The sequence below is a fragment of the Chelonus insularis genome, unplaced genomic scaffold (assembly GCF_013357705.1).
Source record: "Chelonus insularis isolate UGA/USDA-ARS -01 unplaced genomic scaffold, ASM1335770v1 contig_326_pilon, whole genome shotgun sequence".
Taxonomy (NCBI): Eukaryota; Metazoa; Arthropoda; class Insecta; order Hymenoptera; family Braconidae; genus Chelonus; species Chelonus insularis.
This window is the reverse complement of record NW_023276496.1, coordinates 61050-87735: the sequence shown is the minus strand read 5'-3', so window position 1 is coordinate 87735 and position 26686 is coordinate 61050. Positions and strand designations below refer to the sequence as shown.

Sequence of the window (26686 nt, the reverse complement as noted above, 5' to 3'; positions counted from 1 at the left end):
GCTGGTAGTTTTTATTTTATAAATAAATAGTTTATCTATGATAATGTAATTTACTCAAAATCAATTAGTGAAAAAAACTGTCATTCTTTTTTCGTAACAATCAATTATTTCAATCTGTAAAATAATTTATAATTAATAATAGAAAGTTTTTTTATAAGCTAAATTAAGTGAAAAAGTATGACAGAAAATAGAGCAAAAAGTTTATTTGTGATAAATTATAGATCTAGATAAATTTTGAGAATGCCAAAAAAGGGGTTGGAAGCGATGCTACATGGATAGTGGGGCAAAATAACCCACGTGATCTATAACCGCGTGCTCCAATACTCAGTGCAGCTGCTTCTGCAACATTGGGCTTGTTTCATTCCTCACGCGACCGGCTTTCAAGTAACATCGTTCTTTCGAAATTTTTGAAATCAACTAATCGATATTTTTTGATTATTTAAGAAATGAATCAAGTACATTAATAATACGTATTTATTAATTGACAAAATTATTTTTATCAAGTGATTATTCAGTGTTCAACCAAAAAGTATACCATTTCTGAAAAACCAAAAAATGTGTAACCGAATTTCCATAATATTTTTTCTTATTCTCGGAATTGTTTTTTTAAGGGTAAGTTTGTCCAGAAAACTAATGTCATTAATTTGTAACAATAATTATGATGAGTTATTACAAACTTAAATGGAATATGTAGTGCCAATAAAATAAGGGTTGAATAGTTTAATTGAACATTTAATCGAAATTGCTGGCGCCAGGCGTCTTGACGCTCAACTATATCCATTAACAGAGTTCATACAAGTTGTTTATTATGTCAAACATGTTTATTTACTCGTATAAACTTATCATAAAAATAGTAAATTAACATTTGAATTAGTTTCAATGCAAATTCAACCGTGAGTGGATGTAAAATTCTCTCATTAACAAATTTTAATTACAAAAGAATTTTCAACAATTATCCAGCTAGGATGGTCCATAATTTTTATTACTCCTTAATTGTTTAATTACTGCTAATGAAAATGGAATTATCAATTTAATTTAGATGAGCCTGAAGATCAGTATGAAACATAGCATCCAAGTATGAATTTCTAACCACTGTTAAACATCAATTTCCCTCTTAATAAGCTTCAAGACTTCATAAGCTTCATGAATCAAATTACAGAGTTCTTTAAATTAAAATACATCTGGTGACTGTACTATCATGTAATTCAACTAGCGAAAAATTTATATTATCAAAATAATTATCATTAAACCATCATAGACGTCATACTTTAATAAAGATGAAAAATAAAAGTAAATTGCTATAAGAGGGTGATGCGATTGAGCTGGTATTCTCATCCTGATAACGAGCAAAATGAGAGGGAAAAAAGAGAAAAAAAATATTATAACGAAGTATACAGAATGCCAGAGGGTGAGTGTCTCGAGGCTTCTCATATACAACTATGGAGAAATGAAGAAGGTAAAAAAGTCGTGGGAACGAGTAAATTTGCTATTGTTTCTCCCGTTGATGGCATTGTCCAACCAATGTAATTTTTCTCTATAGAGTCCACAATTCTCTGGACTATTGTTTAATGAATCTCGTTCGATTTTCCTCGGCAACAGGTTTCTTCAGTAATTCTGAGAATAATCGCGCTGACTAGCAACTATACGTTACAGAACTTTAAAAACATTTTATTCGCATTCTGGGTTTTATGAGTCTCATTAGCATGACAAGGGAACTCATGGGAACTGCATTTAGACGTAGTAGAGAGGTAAAGTACATGAGAATTACAAAAACACATTCTCCTGAACGACCAGCCCACAGGGCATTTTTTATTCTGTCACACTCCTACAAGTATACTTTTTATCTTGCAGTTCACAATATTATCATTCCCTCAACGCTTACGCACTCTGAAAAAATAATAGTCTCTAACGAGTTCATTTTTTTTTTATTTCAATTAAACCCTACATACGATGTCTACTTTCATTTTGCCCTCAGCACTACATCACAAAGCTTAAATTTTAAAAGGTTCCCATTTTCAAATATTCTATTCGCCCAACGACTTCTACCTGGATCAATTGTTTGGCTTTTTTATCAAACGATGTTTTTTCTGCAAAAATTAAAAAAAAATATATGTCGATAAATAAATACCTTCCGTTATAAAAATGGTTTTTTTATTTACCAGACACATTTAAAAAGCGGAAGTTTCAGTGTAGCATGACCCCGTCAGCTTTACCGGTCTATACTTCATTGGTATTCGAAAGAATAGTAAAAGGTATCCTGACCAACAATATGCATCCATTTGATGTTATACACTTTACATCCGTGCGGTTTACATATCACGTGTGTATTACAATGTCCCACCCTATTTCCTATCCAAGCTTCGTTTTCCCAGCGAAAATAATTACTGGAGAGTATGAACTACTTGCACTTGAGACATTTTGTAGCCCTCGAAAAATACGCACCCTTTTACTTTCAATGTTAATGCTGCAGGTGTTCCTGACACACACTCATATTCAACATTACAAAGTCGAATAAAGCCGTTATTACTAAGTATATGAAAATAAAGTAGAATTATTTTTCAAAATATTAATTCTCTTTTTACTTTGCTATTTTCAACTTGTTAATACCTTCATTGTTGTGAAATGCGATAAAATAAATTTTAATATGATAAAAGCTTTTGTTCAATGCTTTTACTATGTTCTTATTCAAAGATAGAAAAATGAGTTTCCATTTCAAAACAAATATTGAAATTTTTTTACAAATGAAGAAAAGTAAAATACTCACTCTACTGCAAGTACAAAACTTTTGTTATTAAAAAACATATTTTCTACGATACTCAATAAAATAATCAAAAAATTTATCTTCTATATTTTCCTTTCCAGTGAAGCAAGAAATAAAACTCAATTTCACTATTGATATTTACATGAAAACTGAGAAATTTAATAAGTTCTTCTTTCAATAAAAACTCCAAGACGTATAAATAAAAGGTTGATCAGATATCCACCCTCAACTTTCTACTGTTACCCTCTTGTGTATTCATGTTTCACATGTAATTACAGTAGTAAACAATTTGTGTAATCTAATATTTCAAATGATCTTATTTATAACATTGCTCAGCAACAAGTAACTTCATGTTTCAAAGGAAAATGAATTTATAAAAAACGTTTAAAACATCAAAGGAGAGTATTTTTTTAATAAGTTTATATTAATAACATATAAAAATGAATATTATTTTGATTCATTTACGTCTGACGACGCGTGCCATCGACAGCTGCTACTTTTATTTACTACAGCTGGTTTTTAGTAGATGCTCGTTATTTTGTATCCTCGATTTGATGTGCTTCATCTTGTGGAAAATTACATTGATGATATCAGCAATTTTATAAATTGAGTATCATGTTACTATTCAGATGCCTTTTTTTACAGAAAAATTTATTTTTACTGTTAAGAATTACAAAAAAAAAATCTATCAATTTGTTGCTCGTTTGTAACAATATTGTTTCCATGCAATAAATAATTGGATGTTCAGAGATGAGTTCACGGTTAAAAAATATAAAAATATACGAGATAAAAAAGATTAAAAATGAACTGAGATTAAAAAATTTTTAGTGGGTGGAACAATATAGAGAACAGTAGCCTAAGGCACAATAATTATAACCTGCCGATTTTTTCTCGAACTCTCTTGCAAAAAAATATAAGATTACGGTCCTAAAGCCATGAGTGGGCGGCAGCTGGTATTTGTAACACAGCCTAAATTCAGTCTCACGGTAGAGGGATGGAATTTTCAAAAGAAAAGGTTTATATGCAATATTATTAGGCAGTTTAGACCGAAGAGAAATTTTGACTCCTTCAGGCACTTCTATATAACAGGAAATTTTTTGCATTTTAAAAATGGCCAAAGGGCAATATCTCATTCCAACGTATTCCCTTCCATTCTTTTTAATTTTATCATTAATTAGAAATTGGTGGTATGTATTTCATTTAAAAACAAAACCAGGTGAGAATTCATGTCATATTATTAAGTGAAACTCAGTAATTGTAATGAAATAAATATCACAAAATAACTGAAAAATATATATAAGTATGCTCGAAAATGTAGAAGCAGAAGAATCGAAAGGAACCGCAAGGTGCCTTGAAAGTCAGCTGGCTTTCGTTATTCGCGCACCTGTCTATGAACGCACACAAACCGGAACATTATTTCTTCTAAATAAATAGAAAATAATTCGTATTTTTTATACACACACTGTAAAAGTAAAAACACAAAAACAGTTGTGAATCTGAAACATTTTAATTAAATAAACAATATATTTCTATTTATTGCTCTAAAATTTTTTGTAATCAACTTCCTCTTAGTAAATAGAGATTTTTTTGCTGTTGACTTAGAATAGAATAAATATTACAAAAAAGATTTTACTTTAATAACTATATGATTAATATTTCTATTAATTCTACAACAATATTTGTTTCATTGACATGATATGACTAAGATTTTGTTATTTATTTTTAGATCACAGAAGGAAGACCACGTATTCGACATCACAAAGGAGATTCTAAATGTAGCAGATGTGGTCCAGGATGGGGTGTGACGAAAATTTGCACACCATATCACGACACTGAATGCAACAAGTGTGAACATGGCACTTACAGTCCCCATCACAACCTCCAATCATGCTGGCTATGCTCAAGATGTGGTCCAGGACTCTATGAAGCGCATCCATGTACTCCCAAGACTGATACTGTTTGTGATTCCTGCCATCGTCATGCTTTGGATAACCTTGACTACCAGAAAAAATGTAAAGGACACAAAAATTTATTCTTGGCTCCAGAAGATGCAAGAAGTACAGGAGAAGAAAGTTCATTAGTGAATGAAGAAGATGAGAATATTGATGAAAAAGAACGAGAAGAAATTCTGAGAGATGATATTCGAGCTGAATTACTAGATGAAGAGAAATTTAACGAAGAATCATCTTCATAAATAAATTAAAAAGTAGCCAATTGAAAAATTAATCCATAAATCTATTGATCAGATATTTAATTATCTAAAATTGTGAAACTAGTCAGCGAAAATATGGATGTTCTAATAACAATGTATATATTTTAATAATTTATTTCATTAACTCGGTTTACAGACATTAGGATTAATTAAAAGTGAAGCTCTCATTATTAATTAGGTATTAACCTCTTCACATACTCTTAATTAAATTAAGCGTTAACTTAATTAAATTAAACTATTTTCAACCGTGCTATTATCTAGCAATAATATTATTGAATGATCATCGTACTAAATGATAAAAAGAATATTTAAAAAAATGAAAACCTGATTTTATTGATATAAAATAATTATTTTCAAAACTTTAATCTAGAAAATCTATTTATTCTACTCAAATGATTATGCCATTCTATTTTCAATATTTTTTACTGATGTAATGCTTGTATACAAGTTTTAATAATTTTAGTTTATTCATTTCGCCTTTCTACTGAAGTGTATATTTATATATATATTATTTATGGTACAATTAATTAAATACATCAGTTTTTTTGTATATACTCAAACACAGTTAATGTTTTTTATTGATTTATAAATGCTTCGTATTTTTTTACTATTTGTGTATTTTTTAAAATATTTATTTTACTAGTTTTAGCCAGTTAATATGAATTTAATGAAACGCATTGATGAATGAAATTACGTTTTTATTTCAACATATGATAAATAGGACTTTGAAATTATTTTAATTATTGAAGACTTATTACGATAAAAATACTTCTCTCATTAGCATTTATTTATCAACAGTCTTATATTACTTTCCAATAGTTCAATTTTAGTGTATATGTTTTGAAAAATAATTGTAATGTATTTTTATGTGTTGAATTAAAATTTATTTATAAATCGATTTGAAATATTTTCAATATTTTCAGGGTATGCTTTGAAAAAAAAGGAAAGTAAGTAATTTTATAGATGTAAGTGGTTTAGTGATAAAAAATAAAACAGCACCAGGATAAACTTGGATGCAGAGAAGCAGTAAAATACAGCTAGAGTATATTAGATGATATATTATTCAATATTATGAATCAATAATGTTTTACAAACGTACATGTACATGGAACTTAACGATAAAAAATAATTCAACGTATGGGAGTTTTTTGATTCAACTTATTCAACGTATATGAAAATTTATATGAATAGAAAGATATAAAAAAAAACAGGATATCTATTTCATTGACATAATTAAAATAATATCAACTATATTAATAATAACAAGAGGAAGATATCATCCATTTACATAAAAAATAAAAACAAAAATACACATACCACTTTGGAAATTGATTTATCATTATCGTTTCAATGATTAGTTCTATTTTTTCTTTTCGTGATCATCTTTATTACAATAATGGTGTGATTTCCACATTCGTATTACTCACGATATTTTTATATTTATATAATAATAATTTCATTCAATTATTTCATCATTACATATTATTTATATATATTTATATATTATTATTGTAACATTAATGATAAGCATAATTTAATCTCCTGAACGTTTCTTATTTCATTGATAATGATTTTTCATCTATTTTTATTTATTACTTATATTTTATTCTCTCAATCTCGTTCACATTTCTAAAAACTTTGTACAATCAAAGAGTGCTACATATTTTAGTGATGAAGTTTGCGCTATAATTAACGATTTTCTATACGGCAAATTAAATGTTTTGTATATTCAATATTCAATCAATCCATTTATTGTTTTCAAGATTTTGTGTAGCACAAACGGTCTAACATTCAATACGCGACGAAGTCAATTATCGTACCTGCTTCGATAACTCAATTGAAAATGTTGAGATTCAACCATATTTAATACCTACTGCAGAGTATAATAAGAGAGTAAAAATATACATCATTAATTTCTTCAACATATAAGAAATTATTTCATCAATAAAAATATAACATCAATTTAAAACGTATTAGATACACATCTTACAAAGTTTAAACAAAAATGATTCTCAAGTTTAAAAACGATTTACACTCAAAAACAAAAAATTTTCCACTTCAATCTTGCATCCAATCGATAAGTAAAGAATTATTGATTCAAAGTTTTATAAAATTATTATTGGATGAAAAATTGCAACAGAATTTTCATTTAATCATTTACGTGTGAATTACAGGAAAAATTTCATTAATTATATTCACACTCATAAAAGAAATGTACACCAAATTGAAAAATGTTTTTCCTTAAAAAATAAAATTAATTAAAGTTTGAAATTTTTTTTTATCTTTAGCTGCAAAAGATTTCAACATTTTAACTTTTTATGATCAGGCTATCGCCAATAATTAATGATGTATTTATATACAATTGAGTCTTTTAATATTTTTTAAAGAGAGAACATTAGTAGAACCCTAGTCTTTCAAATATAATTTAAGAAAAAATATCCAAATGAACCAACAAAAAACACTGGCTATTATTGAACGCTATATTAACTGATCGTTGTTATCATTGACTTTTTAGTTCTAAATCTAATAGAACCAATATCTCTAAGAATTAGTTTTGACATACTCAATCGATTAAAAAATTACCTAGTAAAAATAAATTTTAATAGAAAAAAGTATTAAATAATTTTTAGTTAAGCAACCTAAAAGAATAAAATATTATGTATTTTGAGCTCCATTAAATACGTGACTCGAAAGAAACAAATATTCATTCCAAGTATTTATTATCATCACACCTACTCAAACCACTCATTCATGTTTCTCGTAACTTGGATAGCAAACAATTCTAAAGCAAAAAAATGATATACAGCCAGATGACCACAAAGCATAAACAAAAAGATTTTAAGATCTACAAAGAACTTGATAACATAAAGCATTTGATTATAAAAAATACTCTCACTTCTCCTAATGCTTTGCGGTTAATAAAATAATAATAAATACATTAAAAAATTTTATGGAATCAATAGATAAACTATTGAAACACCTCCAGTTACGGACTAATACTGTCCATCATTGCCACTTCATGTCTTTCACAATTTCTATTCGTAAATTATTAATTAATTTATTAATTAATTTTTATATTATTCTTTTTGTATGAAATTTGAATTGTTATCATTGGCATTTTCAGCTGTTCGTAATGATTGTTTATCAATTTTTTGAATGAATTCAATGTATTCAAAGATGTATTATGATGCTTCCGAAAGCTATTTATTTAATCCGATATGATTTACCAACTGAACTTTGTGGTTACATTTTGAACATACCAGATATAGATGTTTATATACTTGAATAATCAACATTATTATCATTTAAGACATAAGATTTTTGGTATCTTAGGTCTGCACGGTTGGCGAATTATTTCACTTTATATTTTAATGGTAATTATCGATAATTAAAGTCAGTACCTTTGATTTTTTCAGCGATTAAAATTGGTCCACTAAAAGGTCGCAAATTTCTACTGACATCGATTCTTTACTTGAACGTACGGTTAGTCGGAACATCTATTAAGAAATAATTTTTAGATGAGCTGTGGTTAAACTAAAATGATAATTTACAAAAAAAAATATATATTACCTGTGCTTGTTTGTTAGGTTCAAGACGTAGAAGACAACCAACTTGCTGAGCTCGCATGTGTACAATTCCAGCACAGACAAAATTATCCGGATTAGGATCGATGCCATCGAGCAATTGCATTCCAAAACCTTGTAATTTAGTACGTACTTGAGCTAGATCCATAGGTTGCTGTGCTTTGAAAATTTTCTGCGATCGTTGTTGATTAATGCTGTCAAACATAAATGACAAATATTTAAAGTAAAAATTTATGTGGTAAAAAGTATTAAAAAAATTATTGATTACCCGCCAAGATTCTTCCACCGAGCGAAAAATGATTCACCATTCATCTCCGTTGGCTCAAAGAATTTATTTATTGTTAATGGTAGTTTCATCGTAATTTTTTGAGGGATATTATTATAAACAAATGATATCATCATACTAGGCGCATCTATAAAGTCAAAAACCTTTTATAGAATTTAAATAATTGAATTGATAGATTGTTACATTAATATTACCTACCATTGTAGTCATCAATACATTCAGCATTAATCATTTGTTGAATTTGCGCACCAGCTTCAAGCATAGGATCTACTGGTTTTACTTGAACAGCTAACTTTGCTTGTTGTTCATCTGACCAAATAAGCTGTGTTTGAAAACTATGAAGAGCAGTTTGTGTTTTATTGCCATAAAATAATCCCACACGACCGAGATTCTGTCGAAATTCTGACTTTACTCCTATTTGAATAAAATCATTTTCGAATAGTACGCCATTGTTTTTACAGACAAATTTCTTAGGATTATACGAATTCTGTGCACCATTCGTAGCGCTGACTTTATTGGGCATGTTATAAATGTCACCCAAAACGTCTAGAAGTACTCCAGTATTACTACTAGGCTGTGAGGAAGGTGGTGTCGACAATCCAAGAAGATCCGCAGAAGAGTTGTTAACACTTACGGCAGGAGCTGCAGCAGTTGATTCAGTATGATGATTAGCATTCGGTGCAGGACTTTTATTTTCTCTGATTTCATTTTCTGGTACTCTTCCTGGTTTTTTCTTCTTTAAAACAGCTAAAATGGAAGATTCTCTTTCCGGGAAAGCTGGCATTTCTTCTAAGACTGTTGCTAAAACATCTGTTGATGCTATGATACTGAGCTGAAGATATTCCGACGCTCGCTGCTGCAATTCTGCATCGGCACTACGTAAATTACTATGCTGCCTAAAGACATCTTGGATTTGACTTCTAATTTCTGGGAATAAATTCACAAACTTAATATACGTAGACAGAAGCAGAGCTCTCGTCATAGGAGAACATAAATGATATTTGGAATGTAGAAGTTGAAATTGAACTGAAGGAGAAGATCGTGAATCACCAGCGATTAAGTTACCAAACTCTCCAAGAATATATCCACCAACTTTGACCATATTTTCATGACAAGCAGGAGCTTGAAGAGCTTCAAAAACCGTCTTTGCTGCATACCCTTGGACATCATCGCGATTAATAACAATTTGAATAACTCTGTACCAAACTTCTTCGGAGACATAATCACCAGCTATCCTAATGAGGTTTAGAATAACATCAACATACCAAGTATAATCTGAGGCGTATTTTTCTGCTAGTATGGCCACTTTCAATACCATTTCCTCTCTTATAGAGTAATCAGCAGTTTCTAAATAATTTAACATTTCTTGAACGATTTCTTCTGCATTGCTCTTGTCACACATAGCATAAAGCAAATCAACAGCTTGTTGACGTACAGATACATCTTTTTCCATTTTCATTGATAAAATAACAACCTCTTGATGCTTTTTTACTGCTTCGTGAGAAAATTCTGATGTTGCTAAATGACACATCGACTCTAATGCAAGATAACGGAGATTCGTTTCGCGATTGGATAAAAATTGTCCAAGTTGGTTGCAAGCACGCACTAATAGATTTGGTTCACTGTCATTATGAATAATAAGACTGATAGCTTCAAATAGTACAGCATTTTTGGCATTTGAATGCTGAACTTTTTTTGATTTTGGTGGTTCCTGAGCTTTATTTAATATTGTTTCTAAGCATTCATTTAATCTTCCACGAACTCCAGGATCTTCTGCAGGTGGAGTATAATTTTGCAGAAGTCTTAAGAGCTTCACGGAAAGCCAAGGAGCAGGCACAAAGTAATATGTATAATCCTGCAAATCTGTATAACTTGAAGTTACAATTCGACTTAGTCTCGAGACTGCAAGGCTTACACAGCCTTTGTATTCATCAGGATTTCGTTTTACTAGAGCATCTATCAATGACGCTGCTGCAGTAACAACACCTAAATGTTGATCATTCAACAGATGGACGATTCTGGAAGTCCATTCACCGCCAGGAACAACATCTGGAGCCGTTCGAAGAAGTCGTAATAGACAAAGAGCTGCACTTTGTTTCACCACGTCCATTGTATCTCTGTGAAAAATTATTAAATAACAGAAGTAATTCTTTTACGTATTATAATTATATCGCAAGCATAATAAATTGAATAGAGTTCTGGTATAAATATTTCAAAGCTGTTGAACATGTTGTCTATTTTTATTCCATATTGCAAAGCTTATTTAGGCATATTTTACCTAATATCCAGGCGTCTAGATCCAATAAGCAATTGTGAAATAACAAAGTGTGTTTTGATGGGTAGCAGATGTAAGTGTAAAGTATTAATTGTGTTGTAAGAGTTATCATTTTTGTCAGAAAAATTTTATTCATCTACTTACCCTGATACAAGAAGTTTCGGGATTTCATTGCCAAATGCCTCAGCCATTTCTTTACTTCCAATATTTGCAATACATTGAAGAGCAAGATTTACATGAATAGGATTACGTGATGCAAGATCATTTTTGATGCTTTGAATAATTAGTTTGATGAGATCACTGTTTGTATTTACTAGGACTGATATGAAAAGATATCCCTATAAATCAATTAATTAATTAAAACAAAATATTATTATATAATTACTCCATTAATTAGTTATAAATAATGACTTTATTTTGATGATACTTACAATTTGTTTTTCAGAATATTTGTTGGAAGATAGTAGGTTAACAGCCTCCATGTGTCCAAAATCAATATCATGTCCAAGTAAAAAGATAAACAACAGCTTACAGACATACTTCTTTTTCTGATAACCGTCTAAAGTTTTATCTCCTTTGAACTTACTTCGGATATTTGCTAATTCTTTATTTATCCTCTTAATTTCTGCTTCCTTGCTTTTACCTAATAATTGAAACGAAATTTCAATTAAAATCATTTAATTAAGCAATAAATAAATCAAATATCATTATTATAAATGTAGAAACAAAAAATTGACCTAAGGATATTGTAATGGAATGAGTGGCAGTATGCCATTTGGCTCAATCTTCATAATCACGTGCATCAATTGCCATTTAAGAATTTTAGTCTACATTTATTTGACTGACAGCTAGACAATACTAATAAAGTTAATCATATTTTTCTTAATGAAATAAAATCTTCAATTATTGATCATTTTTACAATACAGCTTACAAAGTTTCATGAATTATATTAATTTATTTGAATATTTTCTATCAGGAAGATAGGCTTATATCAGAGCTCCGCCCCCAAAGGTTCACACTCTCTTTGCATCACATTCTATTCACAATTGCTTAGTTTCAATGCCAGTTTATCTTTAGTGAGTTTTACTCCGAAATATGTAGAAATAATTAAGGATCCAGAAATATTTCAAAATTAATTCAGAAATAATATTTATTGATGAATATGAGTAAGAATTAACTAATTTTGAATGACATGTTAAGTTATAAAATAATTTTATATTAAAAACATAGTGTTATTATCATTTTACTGAAAATAATTATCTTCATGTAATATTTTTCATGACTCAATAATTGTATAATGCAATGAAAAATGATTATATTGTCCTATATACACAAAGCATTTATAAGATTAATTAAAATAGTGATGTTAAATATAAAAATTTAATTAATTAAATTTATGTGAATTTTCTGAACTTACAATTTCTGATATCTGAAATAAATACAGCAAGTCCACGCATTCCATCCCCTCGAACGGCTGGCATTTTGTTTCTTTTAGCTCAGAACCACCTGATGATAATTTATATTTAATAAATTTTATTTTCTATGATTTCAGTGTATTATTTTTTATTGTGTAAACTATTAGATATACTTCCAAGGTCAATAGATGCTTTTTTTAGCTTTGATAGTCTCTGAAAACAGATTAGCAATGATCGTCAATCATAATGGTTTCATCGTTTTTCAACTGATAGAATAAAAAATCGCTTTTACTACAATGCTTGTGACATTAAGAAGTAATATCAGGCAAAGTAATTTCAATGTTGCAATCAATATAACCCCTCTAACATCAATATCTACTTGATCACGACCACCTTACGTCCAACTGGAATGTGAGAGGGCTCATGTGAACGAATTTATTCACTCTCTTATCCTAATGAATGTACTCAAGTCATTGCAAGCCGGTTAAAGACCTATTACGACCTAATTTTGACCATGAATATCAATTTTGACAGCAACTTGTGCTTGCGCATCCGTTAAAAGGCAAAGATCAAGCTAAAGATGAATATTAGACGATCATTACAATCATGATTGTTTCAATAAGTTCAAAAATAAAAATAGTCGTGAAGTCAATTAATCATTAAAAAATAAATGAAATTGATAGGACAAGCTTAAAAATAATATTGTAATTGAATGAAAGATTAAATAAGAACTAATATCGACCGTTTTTACAAAGAAAAAACTTGCATCTATGACCATACCCGGATAGAATTAGCCGAATAAAATTTCAACTGATTATTTTCGAAGTATTCGTGAGATATAAGGATTCACTGAAAACACCTTTAAGTATTGGGTTATTTTATTCACATACCAATTTGGGAGAAGAACTACTGCGCGAACTATTTGGTCGCGGAATATCCCTAAAAATGTGAACTAAACACAATTCGATGCCACGAATTTAGTGGTTGTCGCCATTTGCAACCGCTGACTGGTGTGACGGCTCCACGATTTCAGAATTCCATCGAGGGCGCATAACCTCAACGCGCGCCTGCGCTATTTAGGATGCGCATGTGCCCATTTTTGGCGGAAATTCAAATAGCTGTCAAAATTGAAATAAATAACACTAAATAAAAAAATAAATGTAGAAATAATTTATTTTCTACACATTTTATTAAATAATTAAGTCTAATACATGATTGCTATAAAAAAGTTTCCTTAAAGTACATACGTACTTAATCATATTTTTTCATATTCACACTCATGAGTGTATTATATTATTAAAAATATCATTCAATTATTTTTAAATACAATAAATTAGATAATTTCTAAATTTAACGTGAACTTTGACTTAATTGAATTTGTTGGAGCAACATCTCTATTCGATCTTTCATGATAGGTTGTCCTTTTTTTGTTTTCCTAGATAATTTTTTGTATTTTTCAGTTCGCTTCTGTTTATATTTTTCTAAAGCTTGTGCTTTTTCTTCTTGTTTTTTACGCATTTCATTGTATCGATTCAGTTTCTCTTCTCGTTTTGCAACCGCTCTGGCACTTTTTTTAAACTTAAATTGTCTAAAAATTGTAACACAGATTAAATAATATGTTTTAACACAATTTCATTAATTACGGAATAGTAAATAAATACTCACTTATTATCATTAACTGCAACAGATTCGTTCAAGTCTTTACGTTTATTTCTTTGATGTAACGAAACTTCCTGTCCCAACTCCTGGAGAATTTGTTTTCGTCTTTGATTTTCCCATTGAAGTACTAATCAAAATAGAATAAGAAAATAATTTATTGTTGATAATTTAAAAACTTTTATATTAATAATGTAACCTTACTTTTATGGTTTTTGCTATACATTTTCTCTCTGAACGCTTTTTTATCGAATGGCTTTTTAACCTTGCCATTTTTCACTGGCTCCTTTTGATGTCGATCGTTTTTTCTGTGTTTATTGTTGAAATTCATTGTTTTTAACAATCTTATATCATAGTTATGACATAAAAATAGTGCACTAACATTACACTTGACGCTGTTAACAAACGGAACACGTTGTAAAACGGAGCACGTTTCAAGTGAAGAAAAGAGACTCCTATCGGTCAGTCAACAAAAGTTTCCAAACTGTAAACCAAAATTACTAGCATGTCGAGCCAACTCTATTACGTTACTCTTCTTTGACAGCGAATATTTCAGCTCCAAATTCCTTATTATGTTTCGAAGAATACAATCAGTATGAAATCAAAACTTTTATTATTTGTCATTTATTGAATGAAAATTATTAAATTAATATTAAGTTATAAGTAAATAGTGCATAAATAATAGTTATTTACAAATTTTTTAAATATTGACATAATTTTTTTTAATACCGCAATAAAGGTACATAAGAGTATTATATTCAAGTAAGTAGGTTATAAGATTTTTACTGATCATATTTATCTATTTAAATTTATAATATTATAATTATTAATTATTGAATCCAAAATTTTAATTATAAAATATTTAAAACTTGAAGCTTTTTATATTTGCTTAAAGCTCATTAGATTGTTTATATCATTTTTTCATTAGGTACAATGTTGGAAGGTGATGAATTGGATGAAATTAATCCTGAAGAATCACTGAGAACGTTTAAAGATTTACTTAATGAGAGCCAAGATGATGAAAATGTAGAAACTGAAACATCTGCAGTACAGGTACATCGTCGAATCATTAAAATAATCCAATATTTCATATTGTTTATACATACACAATTTATTAATTATTTAGGATGATGTGGAAGAACTTGTGTTACAACTTTACAAAGCTGAAAATGAGCCAATATTAACAAGAGGAAAACACGTTTCTTTTTTAAAAAAATCATTGGCTAAACTCTCAGTCTATAATGAGGTATGCATTTTTTTGAATGGTTATGTAAGAAAAATTTATCAAATGCATAAAAATTTCATTCATCAATAGGGTTTAGACTCCAGCAGACCTTGGTTATGCTATTGGGCTCTTCATGCTCTGAATATTCTTGGAAAGCGTCTAGAAGAAGAGGATTCTTTAAAAGTAGTAAATTTTTTATCAAAATGCCAACATCCTACGGGAGGATTTGGTGGAGGTCCAGGTCAATATCCTCACCTGGCAACCACTTATGCTGCAGTAAGTGCTTTATGTACAATAGGCACTAAAGCTGCATTTGATTCTATTAATAGGTAAAATAATTAGATTATTTGTTGAGTTATTCAACTATTGATTAAGTTTTATCTTCTTTAAAAGAATCGTTATTTTTCAGAGAAGGGCTCGTTAGGTTGTTTAAATCTTTAAAATTAGAAGATGGAAGTGTTCTAATGCACGTGGATGGAGAATTAGATATAAGAGGAGTCTATTGTGCGATATCTGTAGCTAAACTCACAAATACTTTTACTCCTGAGCTTTTTGAAAATACTGGTGACTGGATAGCTCAGTGTCAAACGTGGGAAGGAGGATTTGGCGGATGTCCTGGAATGGAAGCTCATGGAGGGTATACTTATTGCGGATTAGCAGCATTAGTTTTATTGGGGGAAGTCGACAAATGTAATATTCCTGCATTGTTGGTAAACATTAAAATTAATTGCATTCTATCGAAATTTATTTTACCATATAATTGATAGGTAATGATAATTTTTAATTATAGAGGTGGATAGCTAATAAACAAATGCGATTGGAAGGAGGCTTTCAAGGAAGAACTAATAAATTAGTAGATGGGTGTTATTCATTTTGGCAAGGAGCATCTTTCTCTCTTGTCAATACAATTTTATTAAATGAAAAAAAATGCAGCTTTAATAAATACTGGTTGTTTGATCAGAGAGCCTTACAAGAGTATATATTAATATGCTGCCAACATCGTCAAGGTGGATTTTTGGATAAACCAAAAAAGTAAGTAATTGCATAATTTCTTTTTTTTTCTATGAGCGAAAACATAAATTGATACTAAAAGAAAAATCATGAATACAGGGACCGTGATGTCTATCACACTTCTTATGTACTTAGTGGCCTATCGATAGCACAAAATTCACCATTGCCACTGATAATTGGTCGACGGAATTCGAATACAGTAGAATCAACCCATCCTCTTTACAATGTTGTTCATGACTGTGTGGAGAGAGCTTTGGAATATTTTAAAAAACTGCCAATACCTGACTGAAAGCATTGAGTACTTATTACACCATAATAAATGTTATTGAAAGAGATAATAACTACTAATATAATATAAATAAATTAGTTAAAATAATTAACTAATGAGAGAGAAAAAAAAAGATTTTACCTTTTATGGACCAAAATAATATAGGTTTAAAAGATTTAAAATAGTTATCAATCATGTCATTAAGGATTCACTTAAATATACAAGTTCAACATTAGCTGTAATTACAAGAGCCTAAAATTTAAAAATCCTATAAAACTGAAAAAAGATCACTGAGATTTTTAATCAGACATTAATATAAAATTATCGATAAATTGTAATTTCTATAATTGCCAATTTAATTACAATTTAAAGCATTTTGTCTTATTTTTACTGTTTATAAGTATTGCAAGTGAGAATTGATCAAGTACACAATGCATTGAAGAAAATAAATAAAATGTTTACCAAAATCCGTTATGATATACTCTATTTTCAATTTTTTACATACAACCTATATTTATAACATTCAATTATAGATATTTAATTTATTATTATAATCATAATTTACAACTTTTACAAATAACCATGTTTTTTTGATAAATAATACGGAATGATGGATATTTTAACAGTAAAATTATTCACATTGATATATGTATTTGTATTATTTCATTACATACTCTTGATGGTAACTCCATTCTAAAAAACGAAAAATTAATTGTTCAATGAATGTTAAACGATTTTGAGAAATATTAAACTGATAATTATAAACATTTTAATAATTGAACATTAGTAGTATATTTACCCATTCTCTAGATATAAGCAATAATGTGGTATTCGATAACCTTGGTCCTATAAGTGGGTTCATTTGTGCCATATAACAACATAGCCAGCTACAAAAATAAATATAAAAAATTAAATATCAAATTTATCCATTTTTCCTCAATGTACTTTTGTTATTCATAGTTATCGACTTACAATAGCCAGCATGTAAATGCTGTTAACATCAAAATAACTTGAAGAATTCTGAAATAATTAATTTTTATGATAATTAAATATCGAATATAAAGTTTACATAAGTGAAATAAACACGTAAGCACAATTAAAATACAAAATTAAATAACACACCCTCGATTTGGCCCTTTTGGAACAAAAAATGGTAAAACTATTCCAATAGCACCCCAAAAAAGTGTGAAAAAGCAAACGGGAATTGGTGATACACCCATTTTTTTATTTTAAAAATATCTTTTTTTTTCGTTAAATAACTTAAATACTACTTATTTATTTAATGCTGAAGGATATTCGTTAACACAATAACATTTAGTGACTTTTGGAGCAAAATTTGATGGGCGTTCAGTAGACGACACTAGTGAAATACATCACATGAGTCGATGTGCCACGAAGTTGGCCGAGCAATGTCATGTGATCACTCTGTAATCACGTGACCAAATCAAATAAATTGAATAAAAAACAAAACGTCAATTTTCGTCAATATTCGACAATAAATCTCCTAACAAATAAAAAAATTATTTTAAAATAAATTCTTTAATCAATGCAATCATTTTATTTCAAATATTAAAAAAATATTTAATTATACAATATAATTTTAAAAATTAAATAGTGAATAATTTAATAATCATTCATTACAAACTATTCTAATAAATATCAATACAAAACACGATTAACTGTTATTATTTTGCAATTTTTGTATTTTTTTTTCAAGTCTTTCAATATCATCCAATCTTTCTGGAGTATCGATCATAGCTGAGGGTGTATCACTATTTTTAATAGTAGAAGAATTAGCATCATTAGCAGCTTTATTTCCACATTTATCCATTTCTTTATCTATTACTGAACTAATTGGAGAGTCATTCGAAGTAACAGCCGATGAATTCGAAGACAATAGTGATATTTTCTCCAATGTACCAGACAAATCTAGGCTCACAACTGTCAAATCTACATCTTTATGTAAAACAAAACTATCTTTGCTGAATAAGTGTTGTCTTACACATGAAAGATTTCTTCTTTTTATTCTCATGTTATCCATTGACATTTGCAGATTTTTCGATTTTTGTGTTTTTGGTGTTTTATACATAATAGATTTTTCAGATCTCATTTCTTGACCTCGACGAATATAGGGTATTAGGCAAGACATGCTCAAAGGTGTTTTTGGAGTACTATTAGGTGATTGAATAGAAACAGGAGGTTTATAATTTTTTACAGTATAAGGGGTTCTGATGAATGTCAGGTTCGTTTTATTTTGTGTAGCATTTAAGACATCTCTTTGTCCAAAGCGTGATTTTTGTGAATCATTAAAACATTGAGATTTGTTTATAACAACAGCAAGAATGGGTTGAAGCTTTTTCACAACATTTACCAATAGTGCTAATCGTTTTATAACTCGTAGTTGTTGTGGAGCTGGTGCTTTTGATCCTAATAAAAATTTTGCTGCACAAGAATAAGCCTCATACGTTGCTACTTTCAATTCTCTTATAATCTTATTAGTTGATTCATCAACATTTTCATGACCAATGTCATCAACTGCTACAGTAATTTGTGTTGCTAGAGTACAGGCTCGATAAACCATCAATTTTACTTGAGACATTGTAATATCTTGACGATTTTCGAAACAGTTTGATATTGCATTATGCTGCTCTTGCAAATCATCCAGAATTACTTGGCAATAAGCAGCTGAATCAATTATTGAATCTATAGCTTTATGGAGTTTATTCATTTCATTTTGCCATTGAGATGTTAGAATTTTTACTCCTGTTCGAAACTCTTCATTGAGAGGGTCTAAATAAAATGATGTTATCGATATAACCAACTCCAAATCTAAAGATTCTAAACTAGCCATATGGTTTCTGATTTTTCCAATTTCTGCAAAATTAAAATGATTTATTACTTATTCATCTACTCTTGTTATTTTTAAATAATATTTATAATAAAAACTACTTACTATTAACATCATTGCAACAAGCAATAGCATAAAGCCCAATCTGCATAGTTTTATCAACAATTTGATCGAAATCTTCAATTGCATCGGCCAAGTCACTTTTTCTTCTCGCATCAGGAGGCAATGAATTTCCACAGAGCTGAACAAGCTTTTTTAAAGCATTAAAGGGTTCACTAAATACTTCCATAACCAGAGTAAGCATCGATATATTAACTTGTCTCTCAAGTCTATATAACGAATCCGTAAAAATGTTGATAAATAAATTATTTAAGGTTTTATCAGGTTCCTCTGAAATTAATTGAGTTTTCAAATTTTCGTATTCAGAAATGACTGATTTACTAGCTGTAGTAATTTCTTTAAAATGCTCTGGCCGACAGACCTGAGCTATTGTCATAGTATGAGAGAGAACTTCTTCGAGAATCATCCATAATTCACTGCACATATTCACCTGTTCTTGTTGATTCTGATCTGACATATGTGATACTGTATCAAGTGCTAAATCCATTTTAAAAACAAAATGCTCTTCTTTTTCAAGAATTTCTTCATCTTCTGTAGGATTGGGAGCTTCTATAACATCAATGATCATCTTTAAACATTGGCATATTCGATTACAAATATAAGTTTTGGTGTTATAGATAGGAAGATTTAATTTATGTTGTTCTTGAACTAAATTAACAAGTATTGTAAAAGCTGTAGATAGCTGACAAGTGAATAAAATAATTTTTTCTTTTAATAAAATTGATACTAAATTTCTTGCATACAACTGAAGTGGTTTAATCACGTCTAATAATGAAGCACCTAATTCTTTAATATTTTCATAATCTTCTATGCCTTTGACTTCTCCCATTTCTTTCACATACTCCCATGTGTCTTGAAGTTGTTGTTTCAACTCCACACATTCCAGGCTCTCTAAATTTTTCAAAGCAGCTTGAAAATGATCAAGAACATTCGATATTACGTTCTGTTCATCATCAACATTTACAATAACATCTAAAGAACCAAATTCTTCTATTAAACTAATAATTTTACATTTCATATCTTTATAATCAGCTGATTCATCACTCAGAAAACGTGATAGTTTTCGATCAAAGTCATAAAAATGTTCAAGTATAACGGACTTCAAAGATTTTATTTCAGGAGTTTCTTTCTCTGAAACTTCAAACAATTCTTGCAATTTTTTTAACTGAGTTTCAATAGGATCCCATATATTTTTTATTCTTTTCGTTTTCAAAGCCATCTTCCAACAACTAGAATAGCATGTATTTAACAAATATTTGTTTTAAACAATAAAAGAGCACTTTCTACTCCAATTCATTTGTAAACAAATGGCAAGGAAACCACGGTAACGATGGTCAGATTGATTCCGAGGTCGTTATTTTCTATCTCATTCATGCTTCTGGTAGGTTCATTCAATAAAAAGAGAACAATATACAGTCGCGTATAGTACGTTTCGAGACAGTACAGGCCTCTGGAGTTCGTTCCATAAAACTTATTCAATGTATAGATCTCTTGTAAAAAATACTTACCATCTAATACATATTACTTTCGGCATACACACACGGTGAAACAGGTATCAGTTAGCTAAAAGAATAATACAGTTAAAATATTATCAAATATAAGTGATTTACTTTTTTAATAAAGTGCTAAACATAGTGGTGAAACAATATAATGTGGTAATTATATTTTCTTACATACTCATGTCCAATAATATCAGTTATAAATAAAGTTATACATAGATTTAGCGGTGTGGAGCATAACAGTCAAGATTGTCAAGATTAGTATGATTAAAAGGATCAGAAGGATAAACGCCGAGAAATTTTCAATTAGAAGGGGTAGACAAGAATTTAAACAATTGTGATGTTAAATGGTGCAGATATGGAGTAGAAAGTAAAAAAGAAAATCTTTAAAAAGTGAGAGTATAAGAAAAAATGTGTTGTTTTGTTAAAAAATAAACGAGACACGAGTACAAACGACAGCAGATGAATGAATCATAAGAATTAATAATAAAAATGGGGTTGCCTGCACGAGGGGTGTTAGCAGCATTTGTAGCAGCAGCTGCATTTGCTGTATACAGCAATAGTCTAGGTTGTGGTTTTGTTTTTGATGATATTTCAGCCATCAAAGATAATCGTGATCTGAGACCCCATACACCTTTAAAGAATATTTTTTACAATGACTTTTGGGGTACTCCTATGTATAAGGTAACTAGCGTAACAATAATAATTTAATGAATTATTCATATATGCATGCAACATGCAGAAAACGTTGTATATATATTTATAAAAAGCACAGTGTTCTTGGTTATTGTTTCAAAATCACTTTGCATCTAACCACTTGCGTATTGATCGACTTTTCTTATTTTGACGTGGTGAAATAATTATTATTATCACCATAATCATGATTAAGTTAAACAGAGTCCTTTTAAAATCTATTATTATCTAGTTAATTTAATTTTGCTCGAAAACTTTTATCTTTATTGGTTTATCGTCTATATACCTTGTGATTTTTTAGCTGAATATGGCGATCTAGATTGATAAAGAAATTATCGATAATCATATATGGTTAAATTATTTCTACTCATTTATTTTTCAGGAACAATCTCATAAATCGTACAGACCATTTTGCGTGCTTACTTTTCGATGGAATTACTTGATCCATCAATTAGATCCTATGGGATATCATTTACTCAATGTTATTCTCCACATGGCAGTTTGTATTCTTTATTTTAGGTACTTAATTTAAAAAACTAATAAACTCAATTAAATAATATAAACATCATAGTTTTTTAGATTGATTAATAAAATTTGTTGTTTCAGGACTTGTTTAATGTTTTTATCAGATTTAACGAGTTTTGTGTCAGCTCTATTATTTGCAGTGCATCCTATCCACACTGAAGCTGTTACTGGTGTAGTAGGAAGAGCAGAAACTTTGTCGTCTTTATTTTATTTAGGTGCACTTATAATGTACACAAAAGCTTGTAAAAGTAAAAGAACTACAGGTAAAAAAATAAATCATCAGATAGTTTAATCAGATAAAGAATAAAATAAATTCTAGTTTTAAATAATTAAAAATATTTTATCATCACACAGCTTGGCAGCCTATGATGCTATCCACGCTTTGTGTTTTTATCGCAATGCTTTGTAAAGAGCAAGGTATCACAGCTACTGCTGTTTGTGTAGTATATGAAATTTTTGTAGTGCAAAAGGTAAAAGCACTAGACATATTACTCGCAATAAAATCTGCCTTTGGTGGTAATAAGATTAATCCTACGTGGTCAGGTGAGGGGACCAAACGCCTGGCTGCTCTTACTCTCGTTACATTTAGTCTTTTAATTCTAAGATTACATATAATGGGCTCAAGATTGCCAGTATTTACGAGGTTAATAATATTTTTTATTATTTTTTTTGAATGAAAAATATTAATTAAATATATCATATTCATTATACATTTATATTATTAACAGGTTTGACAATCCTGCATCAGTGGCTTCTACACCAGCTAGACAATTAACGTATAATTATCTAGCTGCAGTTAATTTAAGATTATTACTTCTACCGACTGACTTGTGCTGTGACTGGACAATGGGCACGATTCCGTTAATAACGAGTTTTGCAGATCCACGGAACCTTGCTACATTTGTTGCTTATGGGACTATTCTAGGACTTTTATTAACTGCTATTTTTACAAATAATCGTCAAACATCAATAATAATTATTATTAGTTTAGCCTTAATGATTCTACCGTTCTTACCTGCATCAAATCTATTTTTTCCTGTTGGATTTGTCATTGCTGAAAGAATTTTATATGCCCCTTCTATGGGGTTTTGTATGTTAATTGGTCATGGATGGAGTATTCTTACAGAAAAAAAGTTGGTGAAAATTAATTACACAAAGATTTATCTTTATTAATTGTATGAGTCTAATATTAAATAATTATCTTTTAGACAATCCAAGTTGACGACAGTTCTATTGATTGTATTATTGTTATCACATTCTGTCAAGACATTTATCCGAAACTACGACTGGGTAGATGAATATTCAATTTTTATGTCTGGATTGAAAGTAAATGTTCAAAATGCCAAGTTGTTCAATAATGTTGGGCATGCACTCGAGAGTCAAGGGCGTTATAAAGAGGCCTTGGATTATTTTAATGAAGCGGTAAAAGTACAGGGAGATGACATAGGAGCTCATATTAATGTTGGTAGAACATATAATCATCTTAAAATGTTCAAGGAAGCGGAAGACGCTTATTTGAAGGTATTAGTTGTTAATGAAGTTAATTGTTACAATCAATTTATTGAGTTTTTATTTCATCAATGAAATTTTTTTTTAGGCAAAATCACTTTTACCTAAAGCTAAACCTGGAGAATCTTACCAAGCACGCATTGCTCCAAACCATTTGAACGTATTCGTAAATTTAGCTAATCTGATAGCGAAAAATGCCACACGTCTAGAGGAAGCAGATTTATTGTACAGGCAAGCAATAAGTATGCGTGCTGATTATACTCAAGCATATATTAATCGGGGCGACGTACTTATCAAGATGAATCGTACTAAAGAAGCACAGGAAGTTTATGAACGTGCCCTTTTTTACGACAGTAATAATCCAGATATTTATTACAACGTAAGTATTATAAGATCAATTTATTTACCTGAACAGAAATTTTTTCTCTTTAGAAATAACATTTTTTTTCATAACACAGTTAGGTGTTGTATATCTGGAACAAGGAAAAGCCTCTCAAGCCTTGGCTTATCTCGATAAAGCTCTTGAATTTGATCCAGAACATGAACAAGCACTACTTAATTCTGCAATATTATTACAAGAATTAGGCCGTGAAGAGCTGAGAAAAGTTGCTAAAGAAAGACTTTTAAAGCTGCTAAGAAAGGTATTTAAAATAAATCATGAAGTATAACTACATATTTTAATAACTTTTTTAACTCTCGAAAAAAAAATTTTTTTTTGTTTTTAAAGGATTCCAACAACGAACGCTTACATTTTAATTTAGGAATGATAGCTATGGATGATCATGATACAGCAAGTGCCGAACGATGGTTCAGAAATGCAGTAGCACTGAAAGAAGATTTTCGATCAGCTCTTTTCAATTTAGCCTTACTCCTTGCAGATGAACAACGTCCCCTTGAAGCTGCTCCTTTCTTAAACCAACTTGTTAGATTCCATCCTGATCATATAAAAGGCTTAATTCTCCTGGGAGATATTTATATTAATAATATTAAGGATTTTGATGCAGCAGAAAACGTAAGATTTTTTTTTCCTTTTTCTACATTTAAATATTAAATAAGTTTAACTATATCTATATTGGAAATCAACTTTTCAGTGTTATCGTCGAATTCTCCAATTAGAGCCTACAAACATTCAAGGTCTACATAATTTATGCGTTGTTATGGTTGAACGGGGACAATTGAGTTTGGCTGCTCAGTGTTTGGAAAAAGCATCCAAACTTGCCCCTGAACAAGAATACATTCGTAAGCATTTATCAATCGTTAAATCACGATTACTTCGACTTCCCCCTGAACAACGTGATTCTGATCAAGTTTTTGATGACTCATTTCTTCGGCCAAATCATCCGGATAATAGTTTGAATACTAACAACCAAGATGATCTCAATGATAGTAGCAACAATAATAATAATAACAACAAAAAAATTGATAATAATAATACTCCTCAAAATGAACAATTTTCTCCAAATGCTGAATCGATTCTGTTAAACCAGGATTTTGTAATAAATCATATGAGCAACAACCATGTACTTCATCAAAACCACATGCGAACGAACGCTCAATCGAAACTAGCATCAGGTCACCTATCTAAAGATAAACATCATAGAACACCTTTCAAACCACTCTCAAATCCTCCAAATTTTAACCACAGACCTGAAAATATTATAAGTAACAATAATCATGATTTAAAAATGAATCCGAATTGATTATTAAAAATCTACCTATAAGGTTTTTAAAATTATTTTAACAAAACTAAAGACAGGCTATCGTTATATATTATTGATATTATATGGCATTAAACGTTATAATATACGCCAGAATATAATATAAATATAAATATGTGTATCAAACAAATTATGGTGATATTAAACGTTTAGTCCTATTGTGTGAATATATATAAAAAAATAGACTATTGTTTTTATATGACGTACAGATAAGAAATTTTATAGAATTCGTATACATATATTCATACACGCACACACATGAAAATCATATAAACAATATTATATGTGTATAATGGATAATAATATCATTTTCCTTCCAATTTTCTTCCATCGTGAAATTCATTTACTTTTTGAGTATTTTAGTTATAATTTTCTTTGACATAAAATGTGTATGAGTATTTGTTTTTATAATAATTTTTTTTATATTTCATTTGTAAGTTACTATGACAACCAATCGATTCTAGTTAATTGTAAAATATAATATGATAAATGTGTAGAGAAAATAAAAAAAAAGATATTAAAAATTAATCCTTACATATACCCATGTGATAGCTAAGAATAATGAGACAACTATACTAAGTAATAATTTTACTGTAAAAAACAAATGTAAACCTAAATTTTTTTTCTGTACAACTTTAGAAAATACAATTTGTATATGCAATTATTTTCTTATTAAAATTAAATATTTGTTATTAAAAAAAGATGTATGTTGAATAATGAAATTATATTGGAACAATTGTATAAAATGGAATAAAAATTAATAAAATATAAAAAAAAAATAACTAAAGGCATCTTGTCATTTCTTTCATAAACAACGTAATCAATTTTATTTTTTTTTAACGCATCACCGCAATCATTGCACTTGTAATAAAAAATGTTTACATTCAGGGTGTATATATAGTAAAGAAAAAGACCTCAAAATTATTCAACTTTGGGACAAATATGGTCGTCTATATATAGAATTCTAAAAATAACATTCGTGTAAGACACGTTCACGTTTGACTGGTAATCGGTGAAGGACCTTTTTGCATATTCCTCCTTATCATGGAATTCGGCTGAAGACGAGGAGGAAGAAGTCGC

At 29.4% G+C, this 26686-nt stretch overlaps 7 protein-coding genes across 9 annotated transcripts; 3 read left to right on the top strand and 4 right to left on the bottom strand.

Moving 5' to 3' along the window:
- The first annotated feature begins 351 nt into the window (after window positions 1-351).
- LOC118066120 (tumor necrosis factor receptor superfamily member 4-like) lies at window positions 352-5250 on the top strand. The gene is made up of 2 exons (XM_035081920.1): window positions 352-612; window positions 4488-5250. Exons 1-2 carry the CDS (start codon window positions 556-558, stop codon window positions 4953-4955), a joined length of 525 nt encoding a protein of 174 aa, XP_034937811.1. The 5' UTR covers window positions 352-555; the 3' UTR covers window positions 4956-5250.
- AP-2alpha (adaptor protein complex 2, subunit alpha) lies at window positions 4633-13553 on the bottom strand. Of its 2 annotated transcripts, XM_035081913.1 has the most exons (9): window positions 13425-13553; window positions 12537-12625; window positions 11550-11761; window positions 11263-11456; window positions 9042-10960; window positions 8826-8970; window positions 8544-8751; window positions 8375-8470; window positions 4633-4759 (listed from the first exon to the last, which is right to left on the bottom strand). In XM_035081913.1, the coding sequence occupies exons 2-8, from the start codon at window positions 12598-12600 to the stop codon at window positions 8393-8395; spliced, it is 2820 nt and encodes a 939-aa protein (XP_034937804.1). In that variant the 5' UTR covers window positions 12601-12625; window positions 13425-13553; the 3' UTR covers window positions 4633-4759; window positions 8375-8392. The 2 variants fall into 2 exon arrangements, with proteins under 2 accessions (XP_034937804.1, XP_034937803.1); XM_035081912.1 differs by lacking the exon at window positions 4633-4759 and having other exon boundaries at window positions 8057-8470.
- Window positions 13554-13739: 186 nt separating this feature from the next.
- LOC118066030 (rRNA-processing protein FYV7) lies at window positions 13740-14609 on the bottom strand. Its single transcript, XM_035081743.1, has 3 exons — window positions 14395-14609; window positions 14200-14320; window positions 13740-14122 (listed from the first exon to the last, which is right to left on the bottom strand). Exons 1-3 carry the CDS (start codon window positions 14519-14521, stop codon window positions 13885-13887), a joined length of 486 nt encoding a protein of 161 aa, XP_034937634.1. The 5' UTR covers window positions 14522-14609; the 3' UTR covers window positions 13740-13884.
- A 170-nt stretch (window positions 14610-14779) lies between these two features.
- Window positions 14780-17161, top strand: Fntb (Farnesyl transferase beta subunit). Its single transcript, XM_035081888.1, has 7 exons — window positions 14780-14952; window positions 15119-15243; window positions 15317-15436; window positions 15506-15744; window positions 15825-16125; window positions 16206-16447; window positions 16526-17161. The coding sequence occupies exons 2-7, from the start codon at window positions 15124-15126 to the stop codon at window positions 16713-16715; spliced, it is 1212 nt and encodes a 403-aa protein (XP_034937779.1). The 5' UTR covers window positions 14780-14952; window positions 15119-15123; the 3' UTR covers window positions 16716-17161.
- Window positions 17162-17287: 126 nt separating this feature from the next.
- On the bottom strand, window positions 17288-18065 carry LOC118066099 (V-type proton ATPase subunit e 2-like). The gene is made up of 4 exons (XM_035081889.1): window positions 17817-18065; window positions 17667-17714; window positions 17494-17581; window positions 17288-17387 (listed from the first exon to the last, which is right to left on the bottom strand). The coding sequence occupies exons 1-4, from the start codon at window positions 17912-17914 to the stop codon at window positions 17361-17363; spliced, it is 261 nt and encodes an 86-aa protein (XP_034937780.1). The 5' UTR covers window positions 17915-18065; the 3' UTR covers window positions 17288-17360.
- Window positions 18066-18369: 304 nt separating this feature from the next.
- On the bottom strand, window positions 18370-20993 carry LOC118066104 (serendipity locus protein alpha). The gene is made up of 2 exons (XM_035081893.1): window positions 19648-20993; window positions 18370-19568 (listed from the first exon to the last, which is right to left on the bottom strand). Exons 1-2 carry the CDS (start codon window positions 20879-20881, stop codon window positions 18370-18372), a joined length of 2433 nt encoding a protein of 810 aa, XP_034937784.1. The 5' UTR covers window positions 20882-20993.
- A 175-nt stretch (window positions 20994-21168) lies between these two features.
- Window positions 21169-26226, top strand: Tmtc3 (Transmembrane O-mannosyltransferase targeting cadherins 3). 2 transcript variants are annotated; one of them, XM_035081806.1, is made up of 11 exons: window positions 21169-21317; window positions 21381-21845; window positions 22237-22373; window positions 22461-22642; window positions 22734-23022; window positions 23108-23512; window positions 23588-23900; window positions 23977-24267; window positions 24347-24529; window positions 24616-24900; window positions 24980-26226. In XM_035081806.1, the coding sequence occupies exons 2-11, from the start codon at window positions 21654-21656 to the stop codon at window positions 25586-25588; spliced, it is 2886 nt and encodes a 961-aa protein (XP_034937697.1). In that variant the 5' UTR covers window positions 21169-21317; window positions 21381-21653; the 3' UTR covers window positions 25589-26226. The 2 variants fall into 2 exon arrangements, with proteins under 2 accessions (XP_034937697.1, XP_034937698.1); XM_035081807.1 differs by lacking the exon at window positions 21381-21845 and having other exon boundaries at window positions 21175-21317.
- Window positions 26227-26686: the final 460 nt, after the last annotated feature.